Source organism: Falco punctatus (genome assembly GCF_963210335.1).
Source record: "Falco punctatus genome assembly, chromosome: 1".
NCBI classification, from domain to species: Eukaryota; Metazoa; Chordata; class Aves; order Falconiformes; family Falconidae; genus Falco; species Falco punctatus.
Window position 1 is genome coordinate 65557722 of NC_137580.1, and position 27606 is coordinate 65585327.

The 27606-nt window shown below is 42.6% G+C and overlaps 1 protein-coding gene across 9 annotated transcripts in view; it reads right to left on the bottom strand.

Annotated features, from left to right (window-relative positions):
• Positions 1–27606, bottom strand: part of EPHA5 (EPH receptor A5) — a 209792-nt gene that overhangs the window by 170208 nt on the left and 11978 nt on the right. For all 9 annotated transcript variants that reach the window (XM_080386716.1, XM_080386724.1, XM_080386720.1 and 6 more), the window contains exon 2: positions 22041–22105. In XM_080386716.1, coding sequence (XP_080242842.1) covers positions 22041–22105 — 65 coding nt within the window. The remainder of the gene's footprint in view (positions 1–22040; positions 22106–27606) is intronic.

The window sequence follows — 27606 nt, forward strand, 5'->3', positions numbered from 1 at the left end:
TAAACAAAAAGATAATGCAACTCTTTACTAAGACCACTTCTAGAAAGGCACTTTCATTTCAAATAGCAACACTTCAACTAGGACAAACTGTAAAGATCCCAGAAAAGAGAGTCCACAGCTACTCAAGATACCAAAATCCTACATTACAGCACAAAAATCCATTAAAAAAATAAATGAAGGGAAGGCTGGGGCATGGCTGTCTTGCTCGTGGCCTCTATTTGCCTGAAATGGGGCGTGGGGAGGAGAGAGATAACTAGTACGTACTCATAAAGTTAACAAGACGACACACAGCAAGAGGCGTAGCTAGAAAGATTAGTTTCTCTTGTAACAAGGACAGCTTGCTATTGGCACAGGCTACAAAGGGATATAATAGACTCGCTGTAAAAGGAAGACAATCAAAGAAGAAATCCCCCTCCAAAAAATGCACTGTAGGTCATACCAAGGTTACAGACCTACTACAAGGACCCATGTATAAGTTTCTACACGGTACGTACCACAGGAGATTCAGCTACATAACATTAACAGACTCAGTGGTGTTAAATCCTACGAAGCTACAAAACCATTACCTCCAGCTCACACATTCACAAAACTGCTTTTATTTTTAAATAAGAAGAACTAGCAAATATTGTGCCTTTTTTTTTTTTTTTTCCAATTGATTGTTTTACTCTACCAGCAAGGGAACTATAACTCAGTAAGAAACAGCACATCTAGAATGTCAATGACTTGCAATTAACATATTTGAACAGCGGGGAGTTACCCAACTTTCTTTCTTAATATAATTTTGATTACTTATGTATTTACTATAATACGGGAGAAAACTAGTTCAGTTCACTGATTTAAAACTATGCAGAACAGAGAAGAAAGGAAATTTGCCAAGTAATAGCTTTGGTCACAGCACTGTGTGTGAAAAAACATTCACTCTATTTTCCCTCTTTGCTGCTTTATTTTTGAACAAACAAAATAAAGGTTAGAAAAAAGGAAGGTGACAGTCTGTTGTGGTTTTTTTGGGTTTGTTTTTTGTTTTTAAAGGCAACAGTCAAAATTGCTTACTTAGGCTTATTCCCAGTTCAAGAAAACCTAAGGCACCACCACCGCTATGGCACTAGCACCCATTCTGGGTCTCAGTGCTTTCGGTGCTTGCTCTATCCTTGATCTATGGGGACACTGTGGTCTACCAGTAAGGACAGATGCACCAGGGAATTCACCTGCGAAAAGCCCCTCTCATGTAAAAAAGCTCAACACAGATGCCAAAGACCCTCTGCAACAACTGGAAATATGCACAGGGACTTCTGCACATCCCGCTTCAGCGAGGTCAGCCTCTGCAAACAGCAGTGCTCAGGGAAAACACCTGCAAGCACAAAACCTCAGGAGCTAGCACTGTGCTCAAAAGGGGCAGGGAAATGAGGAGTCCAAAAGGTTTACCTGGGCTAGCGGCATCAAACAAGATAGCTTTGCAAACACCAAGCAAGGGCTGCTTAAGATTCCCTGCTTTCTCTCCGACACCTTCACAGCAAAAGCCTTTTACAAACATTATCCAGGCAGCATCATAACCAAATCCCCTGGGGGCTGAAGACATTTGCCAGCTCAATACACTTATACAGCTCTGAGAAACAGGCTCTGCCAGACTTAGTTACTGCTGATTCCAAAGGACACAGGAGCTCCAGCCTATCTGTACCGTCTGTCCACATCGAGATCACCCCTCTGAAATAAATATACCAGGCTCCGAAATAAGCAGCCTTTTAAAATTTAATATACAAAGCTTGGGAAGCTGAGCTTATAGCCTGCGTAATCGGCACAGATATTCAATTATCATTAAAATTAATAAGTAGGACAACAACCAAGTCCCCTGACAGACTTTGATTATTTCAGTCTGAGTATTTATCAGAATTACTCTGACACACTGAGTCACTGGGCTCTGGCAACGGGCACAAGTTGCTCCTTAGCCCACTGTGTTTTCCTTCACACTGGAAGCATCATGGCATCCAACATCCGGCAAAGACAAGTATTGCACAAGAAAGGAGACCGATATCTGAAACTGTGCAAAAAGGTTTGATCTGATGTGAAAGCCGTTTCCAAGTGAACTATTCATTTTATTCCTGTTCAGCAGCTGTACTCTGCCTTGCTGTAATTCTGCAGCAGAGCAGCTGCAGACACTGCTTTTGCAGGGAGGCACTGATACTGAAAAATTGGAGACAAAGCTCTCTAATACCCGGGTTGGAGCATTAGGAAGCAGACATGCTTTATTTTCAGCGTGGGATGCATGGTGGACAAGTTCCGCCCAACATGCACACCAACTCTGCTCTCTGTTTATCTTTATACGGCCAACCTATACATATTAACGTCATTTCTGAGAAACAATTAGCATATTCATTACCATTCCATAAACTACTTATCATATCTTCATATCTACACTCTTACTATGCATGTGTGGCCTAATGGATCAGGGGTCCTCTAGTGCTCATTTGGGACATCTTCATCCTTTCTTTATCTTCTTCATCTCATCCTTTTCATGACCTTCTCTTCTTCTGGCCCTGTTCCAGCACTCTTGGCTCATGTCTTGGGTTTCAGACTGGTTCTTATTCACTTTAGTAGCTAAACTATATGACACAGCATTCTACTAGCAGCTAAACTACGTAATACACAAGTTGTACAGCTCAGCCATGTCATGGATACCTAATTGCAACATTTACAGTTAAGCACACTGGTAAAATTCCTCTGGTGTCAATCCCTCCTTTTCTTTTGATGATTTGTATAAAACTAATCATCATCCCTCTAACACTTATTCTATTTTAAACTACTCATTTATAGTTACATCTCCAACACAATTCTGTCATTAATTACAGCACTGAATCTTATCACAAGAAAGAAGGTAAATTCCCAATATTACAATAATTAAGATGAACAAATTTTTTAACCAGGACAAATTAGGTAGCCATGAGGTGAGTTTGTTACAGACTTTTTTGAATCCCCAATCAGTGTCATCTTTACCTGTTTCATGTAAAATTTTAGTTTGTTCCCAAACTTTCTGTAAATCGGTAGAAATTGTGCCACTTTGATCCACGTATGTACAATGGCTTGTATTAATAACTGTGCAAACACCTCCTTGTGAGGCTAAAGGTAAATCAAGAGCCATTCAATTCTGCAGAGCTACCTTTGATAAACTAGACACTTCAACTTGTAGTTTCTGTATGGCATCCCTAGTCTTGTTTTCAATATTCTCTATTACTGCTGATACATTCACGATTGCCTTTTCTAATTCGCTTACTCCTAAATCATGGAACAAACCACGTAGCAAAGCTATGGAAGGCTGTGGGTCTGTCTGCAATAGTATTTCGTCTTCTTTTGGTTCGTTTGAAAAAGGTTCCAATCTAATTATCTTGGGTATATAATCAATCTATTATTGTGAGATCAGGAACTAAGGCTCCAAGAGTACACGCTCCTTGTCAGTCGGGGGTAACGTTTTATAAGCAGTTTCCCCACATAGCCAGTATCAACCACCTCCTGCCAGGAATGGGAGACCAAAATAATTTGTTCTGTTGACGTAGTTTAACGTAGGTCTCCAAAATGACTCTGTTCTATTAAATCCAGGGAAGCAGCCTATAAAGGCTTGGTAGTTTCTATTAGCCACACGATTATCACACCCAGCATCCCTGATCTTAAGCACTAGTGCTTACAGAATTGTTGCCTGGTCCACATAAACAAAGGGTAGACTTCTGACCATCTAGCAACGCTGTAACCTGTATTTCCCTGTTGTCTTTCTTTTGAAAGATACTTGGCCACTAAGGATTCATAGGGTGTACTTTGCTGTATTCTCGATTGTTAATTTCATTGATTGGTGTGAGCACTCCTATTAAAGGTAGGTCTTGTCCCCTCCTTGAAGTTGGCAGTTGAGTACAAATCCAACAGTTGCTTCTGTTTAAGACATCAGTAACATCCTGGACCAACATTAGGTACAAATTCTGATCCCACCCTACAGTCCAGATCACTTGAGTTAAAATTTATATAGTTAATAATACCTGATCATACATTTGGCCTTCCAAATTTTAACTTCACTGGCAATTGTTGTTCTACGATTCAGGGTGCAGGGGCTTTCTTTACTCTAGAGTAATGGATCCAAGGCCCTTTTCCCTCTAATTTTACTGTTGTGTTTGCGGTCAACAACACCTGCTATGGTCTTTTCCACTTTTCTTCCAATAGTTCCAAAGTCTAGGTTTTCAATTAGACCCAGTCTCCTAACTGGAAGGCGTGTATTGGAGAATCCAGTCCCATCTCCCAAGTATCTATAACAGATTTCTGAAGTGCAAAAAATATTTTTACTGAAGTTATCAGATAATTTTTCAAATAGAATTGCCCTTCCATTACTGCATTTGTTGGTACACCTGGGACCTGACAGGGTTTTCCATAGATCATTTCAAAGAGGTTTGTTCTAACTTTCCCCCTGGGTTGTAATCTAATTTTTAACAGAGCTATCAGTAAGGCCAGAACCCAATTTAAATCTGTTTTTTTGACAATTTTTTTTCAAGTAGTAATTTTAGTGTATGATTCATTCTTTCTACCTTCCACTCGATTGTGGGTGGTATGGGACATGAAGTTTTCAAGTAATTCTTAAAAATTTGTTTACTTGTTCTACAATTTTGCAACAAAGTGTGATCCTCTATCTGATGATAAGCTTGGTGGAACTTAAAATTGAGAACTAACTTATTTCAATAATACCTTAACTAATTTCCTAGCTTTCTTGGTGCAACAGGGAAAGGCTTCTGGTCACTCAGAAAAGGTATCCACTAAAACTTGTAAATAGCGATAATTTTTCTTTCAGGGTAGCTCAGTAAAAATGATTTGCCAGCAATCCCCAGGAGAATGTCCTTGCCTGGTAACTCCAAATCAAATGTGGTTCTCCATCTTTGGGTTATTTCTTTGGCATATTTCATATCATTTGGTGATTGACTGTACAATTTTTACATATTTTTACTCAAAACTGATCTTTGTAGATGTTTAACTATATTTTCAGTTCCTCAGTGAATCTGTAAGTGTTTTCTCTGGGCTAATTCAGTTGTTATTTGTTGTGGAAGAACAATTCAATTATCTTCAGCAGTGGCTCACCCATTTTCTTTTATTGTGGCTTTTAGGGTATTAACCACTTTCCAATCTTCTGTATCATACTCTGGGGTTTCAGGTAATTGTGGAGACTTTAAGGGAACCAGGACTAACAAGGGCAGATTATTCTCTTCTGCTGCAGCCTGTGCTGCTAGATCTGTTTTCCAGTTTTCCCTTTCTGTCATGGTGTATATAAACTGTGATTCTTTGTCCCCAAGTAAATTTTCAAGCTTCTTGAATAATCAAAACAGTGGCAGCCATGGCCCTCAAACATCCGGCCCATCTTTTGCTCATTTTGTCTAGCTGTTTAGAAAAATATGCCAGAGTGTTTTTGAAGGAGCCTAATCTCTATGTCAGTACTGCCAGTGCAATGGCTTCCTTCTCATAAACAAAGTTCAAAAGGTTTTTCTAGGTCTGGAAGCCCAAAGGCTGGAGCTTTCATGAGGAACTGTTTAGCTTCTTTAAAGGTTGTCCTTCCTGCTGCATTCCACTCCAGATGCAATCCCATTGATCTATTCAAAATTCTGTATAAAGGTTTTACTAATAGTCCACAGTCAGTCATCCATAATCTGCACCATCCCAGCATTCCCAGAAACATTCTTAGCTCATGAACAGTCCGTGGTTCTGGGAGTTGGCGAATTGTTTCGTTTCACTCAACACCAAGAGCTTGTTGTCTATGGGAAAAGTCAAACCTCAGGTACTTCGTGGTCCGCTTTCCAATCTGGGCTGTGTTTCTTGACACTCTATATCCAAGCTAGCCCAGCTTGACCTGGTCTCTCTCCAGTCCAGACCAGGGGAATCACTGCATCCTCCACTTCCACCAGGATTTCCCCTTTCTCTTTTCCATCCTCCTGTAAAGATAGTACTAGCACACGGACATATTTACCTTCAGGAATCGTCATTTTAACATCTTCACCCTTAAATCTGATTGTTGTTTGTAAAGTTTGGGGGTTCCTGGCAAATACAAAACCCGATGAGTTACCCATTGTTTTCCTATTTTACATGACATTGGTTTGAAGAACAATGCTTCTTTGGTTTCCCTGTTGCAGCAACAATTCAAATACTGTGGTTTACTGAATACATTTCCCCAGAATCTACCAAAACCTTCAGTTTTGTTTGATCTTCCCCCAGCTTATACACTCTGCATGACATCATATGGTATGGAATATCCCTTTGGCTAGTTCAGGTCAGCTGCCCTGGCCATGTCCCCCCCCCCAGATTCCTGTGCCCCTCCAGTCTTCTCACCAACAGGACCCAAGAAACTGGAAAGTCCTTGACTTCATATTATTAAATTGTTCTCACACCAAATCCAAAACTCAGCAGTGCATCAGCTAAAATTAACTCCATTCCAGCCAAAACCAGGAGAGTATTCACCCCTTATTCCATACCATTTATATCATGTCATTTCTAATATAACCTCATTAACAACCACCACCCTTCCCATCCTTTGATATAACACACAGATACCATTCCCCTAGTCTGTGGGCCACCCCTGTAAAAACATCTATCCAAAAATGTCATTTAGTCCATGACTTCGGGCTCCATCTGTTACAGCAGTCACTCAGAAGCAGAGAGGTGGTGTGTTGTATGGGGTTATTGGGTACCAAAGTCAGCTCTGGTTGGGTCACTGATGCACTTGCACTGCTTCTTGTAAGGTTTTTCCCCCACTGGTTCAGGTGGTTCCTGCCATGCTGGAGCTCCAGCCTGTCCAGTACAGCAGCACAGAAACAGCAGCAATGCCCTGGCCATTTGTCAGCCCAGTTGCATCGCCATCGCTGTTATCAGAACGTCACCGAGCACAGCACAGTAAGATGATAATCAGTACAGCAAGCAGTGAAAGCAAAAAGCAGCCACTAATGAGCACTGGCCTCTACAGCAAGCAAGCCTCATGGCAAGCATAGAAATCACACAGAAACTTGAAGTTTAAAGCTAAACACCCATAATAACTATAAATTCAAATTAACACATTCCAATCAAATCTGTCGTTATCTCAAAACCTTCGTGCCCCACCATTGGGCTCCAAAAAGGACTGTTGCGGTTTAATCCTGGCCAACAACTAAGCACAATGCAGATATTTGTTCACTCCCCAACAGTGGGATGTGGGAGAGGATCAGAAGAGAAGTGAGAAAACTCATGGCTCAGGATAAAGACAATAGGTAAAGCAAAAGAGAGCAGGGCTCCATCACGCATAACAGTTATGCAGGAAGGCAAACATCATAATGTGGAATGTGTGTGTCGTCCCCCCCCCTTCCTTTTTCTTCTCCCAGTTTTCAATTTTAAACACTCTGTGCTATATTATAAAACAACACCACCTCCTTGGAGGTCTCTCCTGACAAATTTTCTCATCTTTCTCTAATGACAGCACTAAAGGATCACTTGGTGCCAAATTAATTCCACACTATTTTGGTCACTCAGGATGATTCTGTAAGTTGAAAAACTTACCAGTGTATATTACCTCATCCCATTTTCTTTCCTTTTTTTAAAACAACATGAATTATAACAAAGTATCATAACCTAAGGTTCCATTATTTGGCCACCTGCAGTCGTTTTCTAACTTATAAAGTGGCCACCACTGATTACAGTATTTAATCAAGTCTGTTCGCCTGGCACTACCTCCCAGTGGACCTGTAATCTTTTTCCAACGTTGTATATCATTCTCAACCTTAGACATGTCGCATCCCATTTTATCTTAGTATATTATATCCAACCCAGATTCATAAATACAAATATCACAAATAACAACGTAACAGCCATGTAACACAAATCTAAGAGAAAAGAACACAGGCACAGACTCGGATTGGGAGTCTAATTCAAGTATTTGTGTTGCTCACCCAAATGCAGGCACAGACTCAAACAAAGAGGCAAGAGTCTAACTCATGTGCTCGTGTAACAAACGAGAGTCTAATTCAGGTACCCGTGTCACCACATGAACACAGGTACAGACTCAAACAAACAGAGTCTAATTCCAGTACCTGTGTTGCACACGCCAGCACAGGTACAGACTCTATCAAATTCACAGATGCATCTAACTTGCCCTGCGAGACATCTTATAATAAATACCATGTCTCAACTTATAGGTAGGACTTCAAATCAAAGTTCAAAATCAAAAGAATGCCTTTATCTTACCAGTGAGATTCCGCTTATGAGACTGGCAGAGCCAGGATGAGGGTGTCCCTGAGAAATCCTCTTGGGTGCCAGCTGGACATCCCATGATCCTGTACTCAGTCCGAGCTCAGAAACAGAATCCCATCCCTGTTGCCAATTTGATATTGAACAATTGAAGACAAAGCTCTCTAATACCCGGTTTGGAGCATTAGGAAGCAGGCGTGCTTTATTTTCAGTGTGGGATGCACAGGGGATAAGCTCTGCCCAATGTGCACACGGACTTTGCTCTCTGTTTATCTTTATATGGCCAACTTATACATATTAACATAATTTCTGAGAAACTATTAGCATATTCATTACCGTTCCATGAACTACTTATCATATATACACTCTTACTACACATGTGTGTCCTAATGGGTCGGGGGTCCTCTGGTGGTCGTTTGGGACATCGTCATCCTTTCTTCATCCTCTTCATCATCATCTTCCTCCTCTTCTCATCCTTTTCATGACCTTCTCTTCTTCTGGCCCTGTTTCAGCATTCTTGGCTTATGTCTTGGTTTCGGACCAGTTCTTAGCAACTTAGTAGCTAAACTATACAACGCAGTGTTCTACGAGCACACAGGGTGGTACAGCTTGGAGGTGTCATGGATACCTAGTTGCAACTTTTACAGTTAAGCACACTGGTAAAATTCCTCTGGTATCGGCACCAACCTGCTCGCAGTCACCTATCCCACCGCCTAACACCACATATCAACGACCACAACTCATTTATTTTCTGATCCTCTGACAAGACATCTATAGTGATTGACAGAACTAGCAATTCTTTTCTAAAACTTCACCATTTTTAGGTTGATCTTCCCAGCACTAGAACCGAAATCATCAGGGCCTTGCCCAACTATTGTATTAATCAATATCCGTGTTTTTAAGGACGTAAAATAAGCTCCAGAATTAACAAGACACAAAAAGCATATATGCTGCCATTGAAGTTAACTACAGGGGAACATTCAGTTATTCAATCTGACACCAAAACAAAGCAAACAGTAAACCAGAAGGAGATTGTGTAATCAAGTGACTTTATCTCACAAGATTATACTTGTAGTTATGACTTTAATTGTGTAGTCTAGAAGGATTTGCAACAAACTGAATAATCTCACATTATTGTAATGATTTGTAATCACAGCACTGGCTACAATTTACAGGCTTACTACACATTTACACTGCAATCAACTAAAACAGTCAGTGCGTGCCCCACAATTTGTGACAGCACTTCAAATGATGTCTTGCAAGGAGCTCCCAACAGCTGTCCAGCCAAAGTCTGGAGGTTTGAAACCACGGCAAAGTTCTCTGTGTGAATCTTCCTAATTTTTGAAGAAAATAATGTTAAAATAAGACAAAACTGAACATCCCCAAGGTTTCTAAACAGAAGTCCAAAGACCCCATTTTTGGTGTCCGTTACTGCTGACTGAAACCAAGAGCAAGTAATGCTGATCAAAAGTCACACAGAGCAGAAGCTACTTTGATGGCCTTCAACATGAAGTGACAAACTCCAGGAATGACTGCCAGGCTCCAGCTGGCAACCAAGAGAATCACATCATCAGTACCATAACTGCAAGTCTGCAGGCTGAATATGCAGACATACCACACACCATACATCACACCACCACCACTCCCCCCGCCCCACCCCCACAAAAAAAAAAAAAAAAAAAAGTCCCAATGAAGAAGATTGCCAGCACATGGAGAAGCTGCTGGTTTTTATAAATGGCTGGAAGAAAAAATAGCAAGTTTTAAGTCCTCCTTTTCAGAAAGAGACCATTTTCCCATGCCACTTGATATCTGCTGGGTAGAGCTGGGTCTTGGGGATATCATCCCAGCAGGATCACTCCTCAAGAGTGGCACATATGTATCAATTTAAACACCTAAATAAAAATCAATTGATTCTGAAAGATCACTTTCAATAACTAAATATTTAAACTACAAAGTCCTGCCATCACCGCCTCTCCCACCCTGCCTTCACTCACCAGTTCTTAGCCTAGCTCAGAGCCAAAGGCAGGGCCAGGCCTGAGTTGGACAAGAATAACACCAAGCCTGCAGGTCTTCCTCGCAACCAGAACCGCAAATGGATTAACGGTGCAACATCTGAAATCACATTAAGAAATAATCCACACTATCTTCTCCTGCCCACTGCAACTTCTGTACAGCATTATGGACTGCCAGTATTACAGGAGGAATCATTGCTTTTATGGGAAGACCTCTGAAGATGAGGGCCAGCTCACTTGCCCCAAAATATTTTTGCTGAAGTCAAATGAAAATTTTTGCAGCATAAAGGCTCAGTCCTTCCCCCATTTCAAAGCCAAAATTTCTCATCTTTGATACTGCAAGGAAGCATCCCAAGGAGGGTAATTATCCACAGAAGGCACACATCTTTACAAGATTCTGGTTTATCTTATTTCAGAACAGTAACAGACCTACAGGACACTATTTTCTGTGTTTCTATATATAGGTAGTTCATATACACCAAAATCAATAAGATGCACAAGTGTTAATGTAAAGCCAGGCTTCAGGAATGGATAACTTTTCTAACAATTCAAACACATTTGCTTAAAATCGAAATTCTTTTTCCTACTGTTCATTTTGTTAGATTTATTTGTATATTTAATATAATCAATTTATTTAATATAATCAAAGCAGTGACCTGGCACTTGCTGGAGTAATAAACACAAAAGAGAAATAAGAAAAATACACAAATAAAATGCTTATGAGAACATTCTGGCAAGAAACAGGTATCTAATAATACTTTCCTTCTTGGAAAGCAGCAAAAGGAGGCAAGTCAAGGGCTGTGCTGGGGGTGTTTCAGCCTGGTCTGGCAGATGCAGTTTTCAGACAGCCATCACAATCTACTCCTCACCATCACCACCTGTCTCCTGGGAGCTGCCCCAGAGATGCACAGCTCAGCAGGCAATTCCTTGTCCTCCTTCATCAACACGCTGATGCACAGCCCCCACAGTTGGGGGCAGGGGGGAAAGCTGCCTCCTACCACCCCCCAGGGCCTGATCCTGCCCTTCCTGCAGTAACCTGGCAACTCATCAACTCATCCACAGATTATTCCTTACCATGATGACTAAGATCATACAGGGGTAGGTGAGGATTAAACTAACATGCAAGTGTCACTCCCTCCTAAATCGCTGCTACACCACTGATGTGCTTTCAGTAAACCATCTTGAAACAGAAATAAGGAACAGTATTTTCTCTCTTCCTTAAATGCTCACAACTCCCCACAGCACAGCAGGGTCTTTATTTTTTTTGAGGGGGTTTGGGTATTTTTTTCTCCCTAAACCCTCTAACCAGGCAGGGGAAGCAGCAGCCAATGTTCTGCAATTCTTTTATATTCACTGTTCAGCTCACGGGGTACAGACAATCGATCACAGCACTTGGCAGCGTACAATGTCACAGCGGTAACGCGGAGATGACCGATAGCCGGGTATCACCCACGTTCCCTCCAACAGCGCCTCATCATTCATGTTGGGAAGACCCTAAAAGCTAGTAAGAGGAGCTTCCACTTCTCTTTGAAGAAAAGTTAACACACAACCCCTGAAAGGATGTATTTGCACCCGTGTGTACTCCCAGTACTTCATCTCTGATCTGTTTTGCCACAGTAGCTTCAATATTAAAATGCACGGGCCTCATGATTACTGCCTCGTTTAGTCAAACACACTAAATCATGTAACTCAGCATGCTTTTCCCCCCAAAGTTAAGACTTCTTAATTTATCTTAAGACTATAAAAACCAAAACATTTTGAGGCAAAAAGATCTTCCAACTAAAATACTGGTAATTTCTTTCCATAGCCAAACTCCTGTCCCACTTTCCCCTTTCTTATGTGCATGCAGCCTTCAACGACTGAAAACCACCCCATTTTCACCACCAGGACAAGCAAACAAACATCATGATGCCACCATTTTCAATCTCTGAAAATCCTGAACCATTCTGATTAATAACTTGAAAAATGGATGCAAGTTTGTTCTAACCATTTCAGATGTTCACCTGCTGAACTGTTTCTTGAATAGCCACATATCAGGACTTTGCAGTAAAACACCAGTCAAACAGAATGCTCTCCTTACTGGTTATAAGCTAGGTGATGTATCTTAAAAAAAGCCCTCTAATTTTTGTTTTCATTCACTGTGCAACACATAAGGCAACCACTGGTCACGAAGACAAAACAGCAGCTTCCATCTTAACACTATTTTCAGCAATTTTGCATTTAAGATGTTCTACACAAACCTACAATGTGTTTCCCTTTCTGAAACCAGCATTCATTTTATTTCATGTTTTTTTGAGCTGGCTTTCCTGAATAAGTAACGTGAAAAGAAAACCAAACAGGACTGCATTCTTGAATTTAGTTCCCCAAAAAGCCATTAACCTGAACAAAAATATATGCTGTCAAATGAGGCAAGAGCAAGACCAATGCATTTTAACTCTTATAAAAGGATTATGCAATTAAGTGATAAGTAACCCACTGATACATATATTTAGCATACGAAGTAGTAAGTAATATACTACAAAAATTCACCAACATAAGCTATAAAATCCTAATGCGTGTTTTATAAACCCTGGGCTGTTGTGTATGCATTCTGTACTGGTAATATTTTATTCTGCAAAGTTTCAGATTCTCCACGACAGCACTACATTTATACATTTTAATTGTAGGGTTACTAACTGTTGGATACCAGTATTTCTGAAATTGGCACAAAAGTAACAGAGAAAAAAACGGTTTTAGAAGATAAAGCTCTTCAAAGCTCTTTTATCCCCCAATGTAATTCCTAGACACTAGAGAGAGAAAAAAAAAAAAAAAAAAAAAAAAAAAAAAAATACTTTTTCACATGAAAGGAGATTATTGTTTGCCCAATGAGCCTGTGCGGAGGAACTCAATGCTTACAACTGTATTTACAAAACGATATACTGAAGGATCAGCCTTTGTTTTTTCCTGTGGTGGATTTTCAAGACCAGGGTAGTAACCTATTATTCCAGTAATAAAGTTCTAGCTGAGATAAAGATTTGCTTTATTCTTAATCTTACTAGTATTAATTTATTTTACAGTACCTTTGAGTACTCCAGGCATTTTAGATCTTTAATAAGACTTATGCCTCGCCAGATGCTGCTCCCAAATAAAGGTTTGATTCATGTCAACAGCATAAAAACCACAGGGCAGCTAGCTGACAGTCCAAGACAACAAGTTTAAGAGCGTTCTCAAATGCAGTGAGAAGATTCAACTTCAGATAGGAAAGAAGATATAAGAAAGGACATGAATAAAATGGTGAGGCTATTCAATGAGAACTGTTGTCTAGCATGAGGCACTCCGGTTTAGAAGCACCTACGTGCCATAGCTAACACACTGCAGGTATCAGAGGAGTGGATCTTAAATACAGGGTGTCAGATGAGCAACAGCAACGTGGTTTTTAAGCAGGGTAAGATAAAAACCAGAGAGCTCAGAGAGAAACAAAAACAGATCCACCCTAGACGGACTCAGGACAAGTTTTCAGACAGCAGAACTTCCAGGGATAGAAAAGTTCACAACAGATGACCTTGTTTGTTCCTTCAGAGGAGATGAGCTCTCCTTGTCCAGACTAACAGAGATGAGGGTCTGACCTGCTGTCAGAGACCTCCTGTGAAAGAAACCCCACACCTGCCCCAAGGATACACCAGTAGAAAGTACCTTCCATCAAATTTAACCTGAATCAGCCTATCTGAAAGAAATCCCGTTTTTCTCATTCTACACATTGCAAACCTGGACAAGATGTTATTCCTTTCTTCTCTGCATCCCTCAAGGTGGTTGTGGACCAGTCCAGCACTCCGTGCTACACCCAGCTCCATTTGCCTTTCTGTACAAGACACATCTCCATTGCAGAGCTGATATGTTTAGATTTTGATTGATATATTCAAGCTCTGTGAACAAATGCAGCTCTCCAAGCACTGGCAAGGCCACCAACTCACCAGGGTAATCCACCAATTTGAACAGTAGTCAGCTGGCCGAATTCAGCTCTCATGGCAGTGCCTCTACTTGCATCAACTCCAGCAACTTCAGTCTCACCCCAGGGCTTTCAGACTTTGAAATACGAACTCAGGACTTCTTTAAAACACAGTTTACTTCAGTTCCCACAAGGGTCCTGCACAACTGTGTTTTTAACCTCTGATGTCTTTTCAGACCCAAATCTCAAGCTCTTTTGTTATAATTATCCTATACAAGCATACATGAATCACCCTGGCACACTACAACAGGCAGCATAACGAAAAGAAAACACACCATTGTGGCCCCATGGGCTATGAGCAAAGAAGACCATGTAAGCACACAAAGAACCAGGGGTAAGGTCACACAGGACAGAAGGTTATATATACACAGATACTGCATTTTACCTTAAGGAATCCTAGTACATGTACATATAAACAAATCAGCCAAATTGCAGGAGATTAGGGTGTCATTAATACATTCTTCACCTACTCAGGTATTACTTATTTCCGTTATGCTCCCTGCTGCAGTATCAATTGCATTCTTGCCGCATTAGCATACGTGCAGATTTTGGCTGGGATAATTTTCTTCATAGTAGCTTGCATGGAGCTATGTTTTGGATTTGTAATAATACAGGGATGTTTTCATTACTGCTGAGCAGCGCTTTTCTCCCCCTCACACCCTGCCAGCAAGTAGGCTGGCGGTACACAAGAATTTGGCAGGGGACACAACTGGGACAACTGACCCCAACTGACCAAAGGGATATTCCATATCATATGATGTCATGCTCAGCAATAAAATTCTGGGAAAGAAGGCAGGGACATTCAGAGTTACAGTATTTGCCTCCCCAAGTAACCATTATGTGTGATGGAGCCCTGCTTTCCCGGAGATGCCTGAACACCTGCCTGCCAACAGGAAGCAGTGAATGAATTCCTTGGTTTGTTTTTCTTGTGTGCACAGCTTTTGCCTTTCCTATTAAACTGCCTTTATGTCAACCCATGGGTTTTCTCACTTTTATCCTTCTGATTCTCTCCCCCACCCCACAAAGGGGAGGTAGGCAAGCAGCTGCACAGGGCTTAGCTCCTGGCCGAGGTTAAACCACGACAGTCCTTTTTGGCACCCAACACAGGGCTCAGAGGGCTCAAGATAACAACAGGTTTCATTGGAATGTGCTAGTTGGAATTTCTAGCTGTTATTGCTGTTTAGCTACTAAAGGGCAGGTTTCTGTGCTGGCCACGGGGCTTGCTTGCCTTGCTGTGCATTACAGTCCAGTGCTCGTTAGTGGCTGCTTTTTGCTCTCGCTGCTTGCTGTACTGCTTATCTTACTGTGCTGTGCCCGGGAACACTCTGATAACAGCGATGGCCATGTGCCTGGGCTGGCAGGTGGCCAGGGCATCGCTGCTGTTCCTGTGCTGCCGGACTGGACAGGCTGGAGCTCCAGTGTGAGCTCGAGCTGAAGGGACTGTGACCTGTGGATCAGTCCATGTGGGAGCAGGACGCCCCAAAGCATTTATGGCCACAGACAAATCCACACCAAAGCAGATGTATCTAGAAGTGTCTGTGGCCATGGTCTGTGCCACAGCAGATATACCTCTGAAGGAACTGAGGACAAATCCACACTGCAGAAGGTACACCTTGAAGGATCAGTGGCTGTGCCTGAGGTTATGCTGGAGCACCTCAAAGCATGTAGCCATGGATAAGCCCATAACAGAGCAGGTACAACTCTGGAGGGACTGCAGCTACAAGTAAGGTAGCGTTCAAACAGGCTCACTCCTAAAGGGGCTATAACTGTGGGTAAGTCCACACTGGAGCAGGTGTATCTCTGAAGGCATTGTGACCCATGGATAATGCCACACTAGAGCAAGTGCACTTCAAAGTGACTGTAGGTGTGGTTAAGTCTATGCCACAGCAGGTGCACCCCTGAAAAAAACCATGGCTCAGAGACAAGGCATCACTTGGAGCAGGTACAACCCTAAGGGACTGCAATCTGGGGATAAATCCAGGCCGGAGCAGGGGCAAGGGAAGGAGTTCACTGCAACCTTAAACCCTGTGGTCTGGTCCAAAGGGACCAGGGGTGGAAACAGTAACGGAAAGACTTTTAGATTTTCGTAACCCATGATCTGAGTTCCACATTATAGGAATTACTGTAGCAGGCACCACCTGAACCAATGGAGAACAAGTTTTACAAGAAGCTGTGGAAGTGCAGCACTGACCCAACCTGAGCTGCCTCTGGTGCCCAATCATACCACATAACGCCACCTCTCCTGCCCTGAGTGACCACCACAACAGACTGAGCCCAAAGTCATGGACTAAACCATTTCTGTGGACATTTTACAAGGGTGGTCCATAAACTTAAGGGAACAGTATCTGTGTATTATATCAAAAGACAGAAGGGGACCGGTGGATAATGAGGATTTATTGCATAGCGCAGGACCTGAGTATGATGTAAATGGTATGGAATAAGGGGTGAAGAACATGCTGATTTTGGCTGGTATAGAGTTAATTGGCTTTAGAGTAGCTAGTATGGAGCTATGTTTTGGATTTGTGCTGAAATCAGTGTTAATACAGTGATGTTTTCGCTACTGCTGAGCAGCGCTTGCACAGAGCCAAGGCTTTTTCTCCCTCTCCCACCACCCTGACAGTGAGCAGGCTGGGGGGGGGGGGGGGGGGGGGGGGGCGGGGGCACAAGAAGTTGGCAGGGGACAGAGCTGGGACAGCTGATCCCAACTAACTGAAGGGATATTCCATATCATATGGTGTCATTCTCAGCAATAAAAAGCTGGGAAAGAAGGAAGGCAGTTTACATTCGCAATTACAGCATTTGTCTCCCCAAGTAACCGTTACATGTGATGGAGTCCTGCTTTTGGAGATGGCCAAACACCTGCCTGCCGATGGGAAGCAGTGAATTAATTCCTTGGTTTGCTTTCCTTGCACATGCAGCTTTTGCCTTTCCTGTTAAACTGCCTTTATCTCAACCCACGAGTTTTCTCACTTTTACCGTTCTGATTCTGTTCCCCATCCCACTGAGGGGGAGTGAGCAAGCAGCTGTGTGGTGCTTAGTTGCCAGCTGGGGTTAAACCACCATATCATATCCCCCCCAACTCCTCTTCTACACTGGTCACAGCTGAGTAGCAGTATTTGCAGGAAAAAAAAAACCCTACAGGCTGCCAAAAGTACTGCCCTGAAAATGCCAATTATAATCATAGCTACATGACACAGCTCAATGGTGCCAAGAATCCTCCTTCTCCTTTCACTACCCCCTCCCCCTCCCCCTTTATTTTATTTCTATCCCCGAGGGCAAACACTGCCTTCAATCCAGGATTCCTGTATAAAATCTTTATCTGAACCAAGATCGACAGAGAGCAACATGAATCTATTCACAAGCCATGCTGAGTAATCTAAACCACTGTTATTTTTAACTTCAAAGAGGCACCCTAGGGTACCTGTGCTCAAAAGAATGCGCCAGAAATGCTACTATAAAAAAAAAAATTAACAGTCAAATCCACCAGAGTCCTACATAGATGAGAAGCAACTTGCACAATCAATCTGGCTGAATTTACCACCCAACTTTCAGTATTTGGCCTTATTACCAAGCAAAAGCATGGGCAATTGCTTTCCCTCTTGTCATTCACATGCAAGAAGTCATCTAGCTCTCTCATTTTCTGCAACAAATAAAGAATTACGAACATCTCCACAGGACCAGGTTCCTTGGTACATGTTTATTTTCCTGTCTGAGCCTAAATAATAATAATAAAAAAAAACAGCACATGGAGCTGTGCAATGAGCCACAGCACAGAGCCAAGACCCCAAGGATCACAGAGGCTTTCCTGTTCTGTGTTACAGGAAGGTCAGGGAAATCAACGGGAGGTGGTGGAGACGGGAGAGGACCCATTAGACAAAAGCAAAGCAGGTGTGCAGCACTCTGATTTGGACAGAGAAGAGTACTTCTAAGCTGTAAAGAAATAATTTTTTAAATAAACCCTGAAAGAAGGGAGGGTCTGAGACAAGTAAATCAGCACTATTACAGCCACTAAACCAAAAATCAGACATAATCACTGAATAAATCAAACCAGCTAAAAGAAAACATTTCTTTTAATCAGCAACTTTTGCTATTACCTGGATATTGTTCAAAGTGGCTGTATTTTGACTTGGCCAGACCAAATAAAACTGAACAAGCCAAATCAAGGGAGAAGAGGAGAAAATACAAACACTGCCTAGCCTGACCCAGCTATTTCTCTCACAGCACCTACCATTGGACCTACTTCTGTCAGCTTCCATATGACAAAAATGTATGTTTATCACAGGCCAGTGCAATCCATTTCTGTAGGTCAGAGCTAGTTGGTGTCACAGCCATATATAATGCATGTGTAAACCTCTGATGTGCCCAGTTTGGGTAGCCTTAAGCAGCACCCCAGGAATCAGTCTGGAGGTAAAAGACTTTGCAGACCTGCTGTACAAGCATAGGCTTTAATTTTTTATTTTTATTTTTTTTAAAAAAAAAGCGCAACACAAAACCTGACTGCTTTAGTTGATGTGCTTGGAGGGCTTCCTACTACGTAAGGGGGACCAGGCTTTTCTCTTACAGCCTCTGGTAATTCCAATAACCTCCTTCAGATTAAAGTAAATTTACATAAGCTGCAAAACAAAGTCCAAGTTATCCCTTTGGCATGTAGTAACAGGATCAGTTCCTGACTTGAGCGGTGAAAGGGACAACATCTCCACACTGACCATGCTCCACGGGTAGCAAGAGAGTCCCCTTTCTGAGCTCCATGGTCTTGCGGACCTCACGAGGACTCTGCTCATGCTCTGACAGATACAACTGCAGGTTTAAGAGCTGCCTGCACAACTGCTGCAAGCTGCTGAACCCACGCAGCCGGGGAAGGCCTCCCGGGGCAGCCAGGAAGCCACGCTACCACAATTCATTAATCCCTCATAGCAAAGCAGCAGAAAGAAGAAAGCACCTTCTCCTGGACAACAACCGGTTCTTCACACTACGACACATTCTTTCAACCCCTGCTTGGCCACAACATTTCAGTCACATCATTTCCACTGGTCCCTCAATATTCCATATGAAGGAAGAGAGGGATTTTTCTTACCTTCTTTGTGAATGGGGAAACGAAGGCCAGCCAGGCTGCAAGGATACTGGACGTGACCAAGCCCTGTACCAAGTAAGCACACCTAGCTAGACAAAGCTCTGTAGAGGCAACCCTTGGCTAAGGTGTCTCTCTCTTCCCCTAAACCCCATTACTCACAAGAAGAGCTGGTGCACGCTGTTTAGCAGTGGACCAAGGTCCGACCTTGTGGGGACCAAAGTATCTGCAGTGCTTTATTTGGAATTACAGACTTGAAACAGGCCTACCTCTAAGCCTAATCTGTCTCCAGACTGGAGGGTCCAGTCTCCTTCCCACCTATCGCTGGTTTCATTTCCCAAGTTAGATCACACTTTCCTGTTGTGTTCAGCAAAAATGAGGTGAGCCGCAGGCAGGCAGGCAGCTGGACCTCCCTGGAACATGGAATATCTTAAAGTTTTAATACACAAGAATTACCATGGCACACAGCTATAATAAAAATTTAGACTATGACACCTACAAAGGATCTGCCAAAAGCAAGTTCATTTGGCTTGACTGGACCTCTTACCTCCATTGTTTTGGTGGGATTTTTTTTTGTTTGTGTTTGGCTTGGGTTTTGTTGTTTTTGGTTTTGTTTTGTTTTTTTAATAAATGTGGAAATTTTTTTCAAAACCTACCAGCTTGAGCCTTCGTGATGCATAGGTAACTTCTCCCAAGCATTCCCATACAACTACAAAGACTAAACACTTGCTTTCTTTAACAACAGGTGTGCCCTCTGTGCAATCTCCTACTTCTAGCAGATGTGGTTCTACAAAAAAAGAGAAGGTTTCCTTAAGATTCATAATAAAAATCAAGTGGAGAAGCAGCAACACTGGAAGAACTGAAGGCTGCTTCAAAAACTAACATATATTCAGTTGGAACTATATCAGCATTGAAACTGCTACCAAGTACTTGAAAAGTCACTAGAGTCTACAGGATACTGTTAATAGCAACAAAAAAATCCCATGCATCAGAAAACTCAATTCAGCATGTGGTCGGTATCTACACACTGTAGCATTGCAAACTATGACATATTAGGACATTTCTGCTCCTTTCCTTGATGGGGAACTGCACAGACAGATACAAGGACCTTCCAAAATCTTCCCTAAGAGGACATCCCGAGGTATCAAATTTGTATGAGAATACCTGAAAAAACATCAGCTTGCATACTTCTGACCTCAATTAAAGCTCCCTCCTTTTCCAAACTCAAACCCTGAAGTGAGAGTTGCTTAAAATATTTATACAGGGTAGATCTTTCAAAAAACTTAAGCAAACAGAGTATAACTGCAGCATAGCTGATCCCAGAGCAGATAAGGCAGAGAAGTAAGTCTGGAAAGACTTTTCTCACTACTTGTAAAATACTGTAAATATATTAGGCCGAAAAAGAGACAATTGGACTAACCTGAATCTTTATGATGTCCCATGAAAACAAAGATTAAGAAGACATTTCCAGAAATTCAAAAGCCAACTGCCCGATTCACTTTTTATTTGCAGAAGTCAATTTAAGGAAAAAAAAATCTCCCTGTTGATTTAGTAACTGCTAATTTGGCATTCATGAATGCACTTCCAGGTGCTGCCTGGAAACTAAGCTTGTAAATATAGAAACGTCTCTCTAAATAATGAAAAGACACAACTGAGGCTTATGCATAGGATATTTAGCTTTTCGTTTACTCACCTACACATACAGACTCAGAAGTCTTCTGAACTCCTCAGTCCTACTAATTTTTCTACTGATATTCCTGTAAGGACATTGGGATATGCAGTAACTCTACTTCATACCATAGGAAAAATAACAAGGCGTGTTCAAAAAGGGAAAAAAAAAATATTTTTTTTTTTTTTACAATCCAACTGGAGTCCAAGATAATTCTGTAGCCCATTTCAGCCAGTGACTAAAATGCTGGAATAACGCATTCCTGAGAGCTGCTCTGTTGGAGGGCTCAGTTGTGCAGCATTTCTGTCTTGGATGCTTTCTTGCCTCACGGGAACTGACAGGAATACTTGGTGCCACACAGAAGTCAACCTTTTGAGACTGTACCAAAGCTCTGTTACAGTTCAGCATGGAGGATGCCCCACACAAAGACCAAAAGCCACAGCAATAACCACTTGCACGATGCAGTCAGGCCAAGCAGACACACTGGCAGTTATTAATGCATCTAAACTCCAGCACTTATTTCAGCTATGAAATTAGGAGGCCAGGTTCTTTCAGTTCTCAGTACAGGTAATGGTAAGGGACAGAGGCTCATCAAAGTGCTTAAAACTCAGCTCCTGTTCCAGTGTTATTAGCTCCCAACATTTTATTGTTAGCCTCAGAAGTATTTCTGAACAGCTCTGTTCATTTAAAGCTAACAGCAATGTCCCAGGCACTGTGTTTCAGAAGAAAACCCACAGAAAATTGTGTTGTACATTCACTCCGAAGGTTCAAGAAGAAAAATACAGGAATTTATAATTTTAAAAATATTTAAATAATGTCCTGGATTTTCTTGGTGAGGGGAAGAGTAAGGAGGCTGACACTTATTTTTTTAAATACTTGTGGCTGGCTCTACTGCATAAATAAATTAATCCCCTAGCCACACTGCTCCATTTTTCCAGTCACAGCTTGTTGTTTTATTTATTTTTTTCCCCTCCATTGCCGACAAATCACTCCAGGGAGTTTTTAAACCCAGTAGTCTACCTTCCAAATAGAAACGATTAGTATAATTTATGAGAGAGAAAGCAAACAACAACAGAGACTTACCCCGTTTTTTGGGTAGGCTATCCATCCTAGATCCCCCATCACCGTGCGCGAGTCCAGTAAATTCACTGAAAATGAGAGAAAAACCTGTTAAAGGAGGGTGGATGCATTACAAATTTCAGTAAATACGTCAAGGTTTGGGTGGCTATAGTAAACAGGTTGGTTTTCATTAACCAAGGAAGTTGGGATTTTTGTAAAAGCAGAATAACAACGCAATAACTCCTCTAACAATGACGACATATGCTGAAAACAACTGTACGCACGCATTACTTTATTCCTTTGAGATCTGCCACTAAAACCAAGCTGCAAAAGCACTAAACTTCTGTAAGAGCCAGATCCTTCACGTTCTTAGGATCTGGTCTTTCGGGAGGAAAAAATACATAATGCACGCTGTGTGTCTATGTGTACATGTAAGACCTACAGTATATAGATAACACACACATACACTCACAAATATCTGTGTAAGACACACATTTCTTCTAAGGTGGCATGTTTTTAGCATAATCAGGCCTTCAAGACAAAAATGAAATAAGAAACAAAATGCAGAGTTTCCCAATTATCATTAATTCAATTTTTAAAGTATTTTACAAGTATTACACTATCACAGTTATCACAAATCTTTTTTCGCCTCTCCCACATTTTTTCCCCAAGTCTTTGACACTTCATTACAAGATATCAAAGGGATCCTTTCATCCCCACACAGAAAAATTCAGAATAGCTTTGTTAATTCACATAAGCAATCAACAATTTACATTAAATAGCTAAAAACTATTCCCAAGCTTATAATATTTTTCCCCCTCACGTTGCCTGAAATACTGAGTAAAAAGTGTGAAGTAATTAATTCTACACACACTTAAATCAGCTAAGAAAAATTACAGCAGCTTCTGGTGCTGAGCCCTCACCTCCTGTACCCAGGGCTTTAAATCTCCAAGTTAAAAGCTGTCTCTGAATCAACAACTGTCATCCAAAATCTCAGCCTAGGAGGAACTTTCTTCTACTTTAAATACAAGCTTCCTTCTCTTCAGATTACAGCACACCTTACAGTATACTTGTCTGCATAATAATACCTCAATTTTGCTTCCTTTTCAGGAAGGGCAGAAGTATAAAATTCCCTGGGTCTTCAACTCCTGATCTCCACTCTATGCGGTCTTTAAAAATCCCACTGGAAGTTTCCACAATTGGACTTACAATACTTTCCAGCCCATGACGATTTAGCCCAATAACAAGCTTGAAATGGACGAAGGAGGCTTTGCGCTTGCTACTTTAGAAATGCAAACATGTAGGTACTCAAAAGTTGCTACAAAGGAGAAACACAACAGGTTGCACGTAAAAGCACAAATGATGCAAGTATCATAATTTCACCCCTAGTACTCATATCAGGCCGATGAGCTACCCCTGCACAGCCAAATATACCAGTGCAAACACCTACCGGCCCAGGACACCCTTCCTTCCTCCCTTCCTTCCGTCCGTCCTTCCACCGGCCCAGGACACACTTCCTTCCTCACTCCCTCCCGTCCGTCCTTCCAGCGGCCCAGGACACACTTCCTTCCTTCCTTCCATCCGTCCGTCCTTCCAGCGGCCCAGGACACCCGTCCTTCCTCCCTTCCGTCCGTCCTCCCTTCCCTCCGTCCGTCCGCCCTTCCAGCGGCCCAGGACACCCTTCCTTCCTTCCATCCGTCCGTCCTTCCACCAGCCCAGGACACCCTTCCTTCCGTCCGTCCTTCAACCAGCCCAGGACACCCTTCCTTCCTTCCATCCGTCCGTCTGTCCTTCCACCAGTCCAGGACACCCGTCCTTCCTTCCTTCCTTCCTTTCGTTCGTCCGTCCTTCACCAGCCCAGGACACCCTTCCTTCCTTCCTTCCATCCGTCCGTCCTTCACCAGCCCAGGACACCCTTCCTTCCTTCCTTCCGTCCGTCCGTCCTTCCACCAGCCCAGGACACCCTTCCTTCCTCCCTTCCCTCCGTCCGTCCGCCCTTCCACTGGCCCAGGACACCCTTCCTTCCTTCCTTCCGTCCGTCCGTCACCAGCCCAGGACACCCTTCCTTCCTCCCTCCCTCCCTTCCGTCCGTCCTTCCAGCAGCCCAGGACACCCTTCCTTCCTCCCTCCCTCCCTTCCGTCCGTCCTTCCAGCAGCCCAGGACACCCTTCCTTCCTCCCTCCCTCCCTTCCGTCCGTCCTTCCAGCAGCCCAGGACACCCTTCCTTCCTCCCTCCCTCCCTTCCGTCCGTCCTTCCAGCAGCCCAGGACACCCTTCCTTCCTCCCTTCCCTCCATCCGTCCTTCCAGCGGCCCAGGACACCCTTCCTTCCTCCCTTCCCTCCGTCCGTCCTTCCAGCGGCCCAGGACATCCTTCCTTCCTTCCGTCCTTCACCAGCCCAGGACACCCTTCCTTCCTTCCTTCCATCCGTCCGTCCTTCCACCAGCCCAGGACACTCTGCTGCAGGGCACTGCAGATAAAATTAAAAATGCTGCCAACCGAGTACCTCAGGTAACAGGATCACATTATTTACAGAGGCATAGTAAGAAAACCCAGAAGTACACTATGCTAAAAGGCATGCTCCTTTAAAATCTTTAAGAGTTTTTAAAAAATAAATTAAACAATAGATTTAGTTTGCAAAAACAAAGTTCTCTGAGTAGGCTTGGTCTTAATCACCGTACTGTACTGACTGCTGTAGTTCCTTGTACACAAAACCAGCCCAAAACACAAAAATACAACACTGAGGTAGGGAAAAAAAAAAGTGTATATATATATACATCAATTCTCAGCTCTGGCGTCAAACACCTAAAAAAAATATAAAAAACTGTCTATCCAGTCATTTACACAATGTCTGCAAGTATTAAGGCAGGATATTATCATAAGGCATGTAAGTGTTCTGCATGGTCAAGTGCATTTTTGTGATGTTGAGCAAAAACATTTGGTATCTCAGGGTTTTCATGTCTGGATTGCTTTCTCCTGCCAAAACAGAAAACGGTTGGGAGCTGGCAACGCTACCAAACTACAGGACATTTGGTGGAAGCAATACTCAAACTACACTGAACTATATTCACAGTAAGTAAACATACAATTAGGTGGCTTCCCACCCCACAGTCTATGCGAAATAAAAGTATTGCTATCATCTACCAGTAGATATGTCACCCAGTGGTGGCCAGCCTTTCCACTCCTGAAGTATTCAGGTAAGATGCTCATTAATTTCTCCTGCTGCAGCTGAAGTCAAGCACTAGTACCCAAATGCCCCTGAACTGCACTACATTTTCTTTTTAATGGGATAAAAAGAGAGACCTTAAAACATTCATCAAAATAGGACACACATAAATAACACGTCCCATACTATAAAAGGAAGAGAGAGTTATAAAAGCAAGATACCGAAGTGCAGTTGCCAAAATGGCAGGTTTACTCAAATTCCTTCTATTACAATCACTAATTAAACTGTGCAGAACAGTATATTCCTGGTCTAAGTTGCAATGGATGCAAAACAAGTATTGATCTACATTGTACAACTTAATTAAAATTTGTCCTGGAGATGCTACTAATGAATGTAATTAGATGGTGTGTTTGATGCCGCAAACTTCTTCATGACATGCTAATTAAGGAAAAAAGGAGAAAAAGTGCTTTTATTTGAACATCAGATCATAAAAAGAACACACTACAACTAAATATTGTATTATCTTTCTATCAATGACAATGTTTAAATTGCTGTTATTAACTTCAATTTCAAAATCATTTTCTGCATATGAAAAGATAATACAACTCATTCAACTCTAACTCAAGTCAGTGGGAATTTTCCTACCGGTGAGTCAGCCGGCAGAGCTGAATACTAAATCTCCAGTTAGAGAAGACTCTATTCCTCCCTTACTTTAGTGGAATTATGCACAGAGCAAAATAAATAGGAGAGGATGGGATACACCTTTTGACAGGCACCACACAGAAACCCAAAATTCACATGCCAGGAAGACAAAAAGCAACAAGTGACTTGAAGCTCCCCCTGTGCCTGGGCTGCTCTGGAGATGAGAGGGGCTCCCAGCACCAGTTCAGACAGCTGTGAGTGGCTGCTAAGGCACAGCAGACTCTCTGGCTGCCCCACCAGCTTCTGCCCACGACTGCTTTCACAGTATATCTTCTAAAGTACTGCACTACATCAATCTGGTCTGAAAAATACATTTAGCCAGTAGTTATTCTAAATTGCCTGCAAGGACAGAAATGTTTTGCTTTGAGAATCCCCAGAATTCTGGTATAAACACAAGTTAGCACTTGTCTAGATCCATCTAGACACAAGGTATCTGCATCTTCCCCACCACCATCCTACCCAGCCATTTTCAGTACATCTGTCTTTTACTTGCACCATTGTCAGGTCCCAACGCCACCCCAATTCAGCCTTGAACCAATCCGGAGCCCTGGCATCCTCTCTGCAAGAGGGTGGCTCCTCCAACATCCCAGCCGCAAAAGCCCCCCAGCGCAGGGTAACAGAGCTACCACAACAGCCCTCCTGTCTCACACTGCTGGAGAGGCCACCAGCACGCAGTCCCACTACACAAGCCCATACAGGCTCAGCAGCACCTCTCTTCCCATCACCTTCCAGCGTGGTGGCAAGTACATTATTTTTGCTAAAATGGCTTTCAAAGAACTGCAGATTGGCCAGGTTGGGGATGAAACAGTGAGCAAACATCAGATCAAGTAGTTACCTGCAACACTCAGGAAACCATTTCAGCAGAGACTTTATAGAAGGGCAGCCACCATCCCAAACAGATGCTTCCATAATTCAATGTGTGGCTACCTAGGAAGAGATGAAGTTTTTTTACACTTGAATAGAACCCCTGAAACTACCTTTGGTTTGACCCACAGCAAGAAAGAGACCAGAGGTCTTCTCCAGACCAGCACAACCAGTTCTTCTCCATCCAGCCTGTGACGACCATCAGAATGCACTCAGCCCTGGCTGTCTAATAACTAGTTAACCCAAACACTCAGGTCACTGAACGAAATAATTCCAGAAAACCTCCAACTGCATGCTTAAGGCTTCCGTACTTCAAAAAGTGTAGTGCCATCTCCTGCATTAGCTTAGGACTCCTGGACTAGCCCCAGTGCTGTAGATACTCCACTGGCATAACCCAGAGCTGCATTCAGCAGCAACTGGGATGCAGGAAAGCTTACCCCACTGAAGAACTCTCTCCAAAAACCACTGGCATCTCTGCTTGGCCCGTAGTCTTAAAAGCCCCCAAAGTAACAGAACTCGTTTATTCCCACTTCCTTTCTCCTCAGCACCAGCTAGCTATGTCTCAAAGAACAAGCAAGAAACCTCAGAGCCCGTAAGCATGCACTTAGCACCTGTATCTTTGCCAGCAAACTTGGAAGAGGTGCATACATTCAAAAATGTTTTCTGCTCATCTCCACCGTCAGTGCATCCATCCCACAAGCCCTAATTATTTCTAATGCTCAGTCAAGGGGAACACAAAACCGCACTGATCTATATCATCATTAACTTCCATGCCTTCAGGGTAGGATAAATGATGATTAAGTCTAAAGTCATACCGCAGCCTTTTTTTCCGACCCCCCCTCCTTTTAATACAGAATAG